The 6,159-nt window shown below is 36.7% G+C and overlaps 1 protein-coding gene across 1 annotated transcript; it reads right to left on the bottom strand.

Moving 5' to 3' along the window:
- Nucleotides 1-370: 370 nt before the first annotated feature.
- LOC143643256 (olfactory receptor 8B3-like) lies at nt 371-1,312 on the bottom strand. Its single transcript, XM_077112003.1, has one exon. It carries the CDS (start codon nt 1,301-1,303, stop codon nt 371-373), a length of 933 nt encoding a protein of 310 aa, XP_076968118.1. The 5' UTR covers nt 1,304-1,312.
- Between the last annotated feature and the right edge of the window lie 4,847 nt (nt 1,313-6,159).

Genomic DNA, 6,159 nt, shown 5'->3' with positions numbered 1-6,159 from the left:
ACTGTAATTTTTTATCATCTTGCTATTTTTCAAATGCCACTGTAGTGCTACTGTTTTCTCACTGAAAAACCATTGCTCTTACTCCAGGAGAAAAAAAAAAGGACAAACACACAATAAAAAAAGGGTATAGCAAAATCATTCTTAATGTTATCCTCAAAAAAGGAAAAAAAGGTAAGAAGAAATTGCACAAATAGTGGGAAAAAGAAGATGGCTATTCTAACTTAAATGGAAATTAATTATTGAGGAAAGTCTCAGTTTTCCTTCACCATGATAATAAAGAAATATAAGATAATTACCCCAAATATATTGCAAATAAACCCACTGAAACTCCTTTCCCTGAAACTACTTTTTTAGCAGATCTTACCTATGATCAAAGCTTTCTCCTATTCAGGGTTTTTCTCAGGGCAAGTTTCACATCTTTGTTCCTCAAGCTGTAGATTAAAGGGTTCATCATGGGAACCACATTGGTGTAAAAGACAGAAGAAATTTTTCCCTCATCCATAGACCCAGTAGAAGACGGTTGGAGATACATAAATGAACCTGACCCATAGAACATAGAAACAGCCATTATGTGGGAACTGCAGGTCCTGAAAGCTTTGAAACTTCCCTCAGTGGAACTGATATGAAGGATGCTGTAGATAATGAAACCATAAGAGATAAAGATGGTGAGACTGGGCATGATGAGGTTGATGCCCGACATAATGAAGACCACCAGCTCATTGATGTAGGTGCTTGTGCAGGAGAGCTGGAGCACAGGGAGGATGTCACAGAAATAATGGTTGATAGTGTTGGCATCACAGAAGGTCAGTCTCAGCATGCATCCAGTGTGGGCCATAGCACCAACAAATGCTATAAAGTATGAACCAAACATAAGGTTGGAGCACACTTTGGGAGACATGGCAATGTTATACAAGAGTGGATTGCAGATGGCCACATAGCGATCATAGGCCATTGCTGACAGGAGGTAACACTCAGAGATGGCAAAAAAACAGAAGAAGAATAACTGTGTCATGCATCCCTGGTAGGTGATAGTGTTCTTCTTTAATAAAAAGTTGAGGAGCATTTTCGGAGTAAAAACAGAAGAATAACAGAGGTCTATGCAGGACAAGTTAAAAAGGAAGAAGTACATGGGTGTGTGAAGGTGAGGATTTAGTCCAATTAGAGTTATGAGGCCCAAGTTCCCCAACACAGTCACCATATATATAAATAGAAACAGGAAAAACAGTGGTAATTGGAGGTCCGGGTGGTCTGTGAGTCCCACTAGAATGAATTCAGTCACAGAAGAGGCATTTTCAGTAGCCATTCTTGCCTGGAGGATCTGTGAGCATAAGTAGAATGGTTTACATTACAGGGCAGCCCGGATCTTCCCAAATATCTCTTACCAAGAAAACTGACTATACATTCAGTGTGTCTGAGAGTAGTCCCCATGGACCAGAGAAACTGCCTTTACCATTACCTTGATATTGAGTAACCCTGATTTATTTTTAAGGGTGTTAAGCTAAATAGAGCCAATAACACCACCATTATAGCCTACAGGAAAAGACAGTGCTGCCATACACACCATGACTGCTGCTGGAAAAATGAAGAGAGAAGGGAGAAGAAAAATGGACTAGGAGAGAGTCATCTCCACCATCTCATCATTCTTTTATTTACCTAATCCCTTCCCCTTAGCAGTAAAACTTGAAGAGAGGCTGTGACAACCTAGAGTTGGCCTCTCATGAAGATTAGGCCCTGCTGGGTTGGAAACCATGGGCTAAAAGTCATATCTTAAAGAGGAAGAGTTCCCTCCGAGTACAGGAAACATATGTTGAGATGCTAGAACCCTAAAGGTCCTATATTTTTAAATATTCTATTCTGCCCCTCAGAGTTATTTTTCCACTTATTCACTTGCATTTCAGGACTGTGCAATAAGAAGTAAAACAGCAAGTCTTAATCCCTGGACTTTTATCTCAAAATAAGGAAATAATATGAGTGGAATTTAGGAACTCACCCTCTTCAAGGCAAAATATCTCTGAGCTTCCTGATTGTTGTTTTTTTACCCAGCCAGCCTTCAAAGGGCAATTTTGAACTGAGATTTTGTTTCTAAGAGGATTCAGACCAGAATTAATTTCCAACAACTCCTGGAAATCATTAGAAGCTACACATTCTAATTTCTGATTTTTACTTCATCCCCTCAAGCATCATTGAAAAAAAAATGAAGATTCTTTAAAAGATGAAGATTTAATGTTGGTTTTATAATGTAATGCACTTGTTTATAAACAGATTAGAAGCTTGTTAAGTTTCCCCCAGAGAACAGATTTTGTGTGTAATAGGGAAACAAGGGGATTGTATTTATACTTTAGACCAAGAGATAGCTTTAGTTTCTTAGGGACTCAATATTTTACTCAAATAGTTGAATAAATGCTCTAAGATTTTTTCATCCCTCTTTACAGTGCTAAAACAGAACTTCCATATTGCTACCAACTTCATTTCTAAATTATCTCTATTTTGCTGTTTCCTTTCCTTCTTTCTTCCCATATTGTAAGGATTATTTCAACAAGGGTTCTACCTACAGACTGCTTTTTTTCTTTAGTAGAAATGTTATTAAAAATTTCACAAGAACCACAATAAGTTACTTTAATTGTCTTCTCTTCAGGGAGAACTCCTAGTATTTTTAATACCTTGACTTCCTTCTATGCCTTATTTTCAAACACTTATTGGAAGTTTCTCTCTGAATATTCTTATTTTAAAAAATATAAAATTTTAAGCTTTTTATTGTATGGTGTAGCATATATACAAAGGAATGAAATAAAAATTCAATAGTTTTCAAAGCACTCTTTAACAAGTAGTTATAAAACAGATCCCAGAGTTTGTCATGGGCTACCATACAATGATCTCATATTTTTCCTTCTAGCTGCTCCAGAATATAGGATGCTAGAGAGCTTAAATATTTTTTTATCATCACAATAGACTTTTTTCCTTCTTTTTTTGTGAAAAATAACATATATAAATATAAAAGCTATAAATTTCAAAGCATAGCACCACAATTAGTTGTAGAGCATATTTCAGACTTTGAGATGGGTTACAAATTCACAATTTTAAGTTTTTACTTCTAGCTGCTCTAAAATACTGGAGACTAAATGAGATATCAATTTAATGATTCCACATTCATATTCATTTGTTAAATTCTATCTTCTCTGTATAAATCCACCATCACCTTTGATATTTCCATTCCTCTCTTTAGGGGTGTTTGAGCTATGACCATTTTAAATTTTTCATATTGAAAGGGCCTGTCACTAATATGGAATAGGGAGATGGAACTATCTGATATTCTGGAGAGGCTGGGTTAAGATTCAGGACTTACCTGGACCAGGGACCTATCTTGGAGGTTGTAGGTTTCTTGAAACTTACTCTAGTGTACGGAATGCTTGTGGAATCTTGTATATTGCCCCAGGTGTTCTTTAGGATTGACTGGAATGGTCCTGGTTGGGGTTGACAGATTATGATAGGTAGCGAGGTACAACTGAAGCTTGCATAAGAGCAACTCCAAAGTAGCCTCTTGACTCTTTTTAAATTCTTTCTGCCACTGATACTTTATTAGTTACACTTCTTTACACCCTTTTTATCAGGATGGAACTGTTGATCCCATGGTGCCAAGTCCAGATTCAGCCTTGGGAGTCATCTCCCATGTCACCAGGGAGACTTTTACCCCTGGATGTCATGTCCCAAAGAGTGGGGAGGGCAATGATTTCACTTGTTAGAGTTGGGTTTAGAGAGGCTGAGGCCACATCTGAGCCACAAAAGAGGTCCTCCAGAAGTAACTCTTAGGCATGCTTATAGGTAGCCTAAGTTTCTCTGCTACCTACATCAGCTTCACAGGAGTAAGCATCCTGATTGAGAGCGTGACCTATTGATTTGAATGTCCTTAAAGTTTGACAAAATATCAGGGGATTCCCTGATAGTAAGGTTTAATAGTTCCATATTTTTCTTCCATCCCTCAGGGGACTCTGCCAATACTTTTTGATTATCTGTGTAATACACTTTAGGATGTTTCCAGGCATTACAATAATCTATACAGGATAAAAAATATTTTTACTGAGAAATCTTCAAACACATATAGTCCATCCATAGTATACAGTCAATGGCTCACAATATCATTGCATAATTTTGTATTTATCCTCATGATAACTTTCAGAATTTTTGCATCACTCCAGAAAAAGAAATAAAAAGAAAAAAGTAAAGACTCATACATCTCATATTCCTTACCTCTCCCTCTCAGTGACCACTAGTATTTCAATCTACCCAATTTTTCAAATTGCTTATCAATCCCTATTATTTCACTTTTTATCCTTATTATTTTAAACTCATCTGTCCATATCCTGGATAAAAGGAGCACCAAACACAAGGTTTTCACAGTCATATGGGTGCAATATAATAGCTATATAGTTCTACATCTTCTTCAAGAATCAAGGCTACTAGAAAACAGTTCAACAGTTTCAGGTACTTCCTGCTAGCTTACAATATACCACAAACTATAAACGGATTTCTGTATCATGCATAAGAATAATCTCCAGGATAACCTCTGAATTCTATTTGAAATCTCAGCCACTGAAACTTTATTTTATCTCATTTCTCATTTCTCTTTTCCCCCTTTTGGTCAAGAAGGCTTTCTCAATCCCATGATGCCAATCCCTGCACATCCCAGGAGTCTTGTCCCTCTTATAGGGGTGAGGAAAGTGACTTCACCTGCCATATTGTCTTCGAAAGAGAGGCCACATCTGAGCAACAATAGAGGTTCTCTGGGGATGACACTTAGGCATAATTATAAGTAGGTTTAGCTTTTCCTTTGCAAGAACATGTTTCATAGGTTCAAACTCCAAGGTTGAGGGTTCATCCTATCAAACTGTTCATCCTCACTGCTTGCAAGAATATCAGGAAATACCCAGGTGAGGTGGGGAAATTTGTATTTCCTCCTATCACCCCAGTCTCCCAACGGGAGTTTGGAAATACTTTTTTATTTTCTACCAAAATTTTTCTGGAATATATTGGGGCATCACACTAACCTGTACAAACCATCAAGATCTCATGGCTGTTCAAGATTCTATGTAATTATAGTATTCAAAGATTCCATGTAATGTAACTGACCATATAACTTAAATTAGGTAATGCACTACCCCAAATATAAATTTTGTACCAAATAAACCTCTCTCCCTTTGGACTCACACAGATGTTAATGTTTTAAAATATGGACTATATCATCCTTTATCTGTATTCTGATTTACTATAGTCCTATCTAGATTAGCTTCATTCATATCTCTAGTCAAAGTCTGATCAGTTTTTGAACTTTTTAAAACAGTTGCTGAATGCGGTAAGGCTCACATTCATAGCTTCAGAGCTCTAACTCTGAGTCTCAGTTGTCACGTAAATACCTGAAGTTTGTTAATGAATATTCTTGATGGGTCCTTACATATAACATTTCAGTAACTGAGGTCATCAATTTGCTCTCATTATAATAGTTAAGAATTTTGAGTTAAGAGGTAGAGAGCTTGTGTTTGACTCCTACCTCCAAATTACTGACTCTACCACCTTGGGCAGGTTTCCATAATTCTTTCTGGCCCAGGAAATTTATGGAATAGGGATGTGAATTGACTTGTGACTGGTAATTGAGCTAATGTAAGTCAAATACTTAAAGAGGGCCCCACAAATAGTAAATAGTTCATAGAATATTAGCTATCAAGACTTATGTTCTCGGGCGGGCCACGGTGGATCAGGAGGTAAGTGTGCTTGCCTGCCATGCCCGAAGACCCGGGTTCGATTCCCGGTGCCTGCCCATGTTAAAAAATAAAAAATAAAAAAAATAAAATTTATGTTCTCATCGCTTCCACCAGTAGATACTCCATTATAATACTCAAAAGATGTTTTTCTTTTCCTTTTAATTTATGTACTCTCCTATAAATTATAAGAACAAAGACCACTCCTGTCTTGTTCGCTGCTCTGTGGGCCTATTTGCTAATCATATATTATATAAAGGACTTATAATCATAATATATAAATAACACAACACTCAAGATAAAAATAAAACAAAAAAAATCCAATAAGTAAATGTGTAAAAGTGACACTTGATGAAGAAAGATATGTGAATGAGTGGAAAATCATACGTGAAGAGCTGCTCAAAATCAT

The sequence above is a fragment of the Tamandua tetradactyla genome, chromosome 8, assembly GCF_023851605.1.
Source record: "Tamandua tetradactyla isolate mTamTet1 chromosome 8, mTamTet1.pri, whole genome shotgun sequence".
Lineage (NCBI taxonomy): Eukaryota > Metazoa > Chordata > Mammalia > Pilosa > Myrmecophagidae > Tamandua > Tamandua tetradactyla.
Note: the sequence above shows the minus strand (reverse complement) of the source record. Positions and strands in the feature narration are given on the sequence as shown.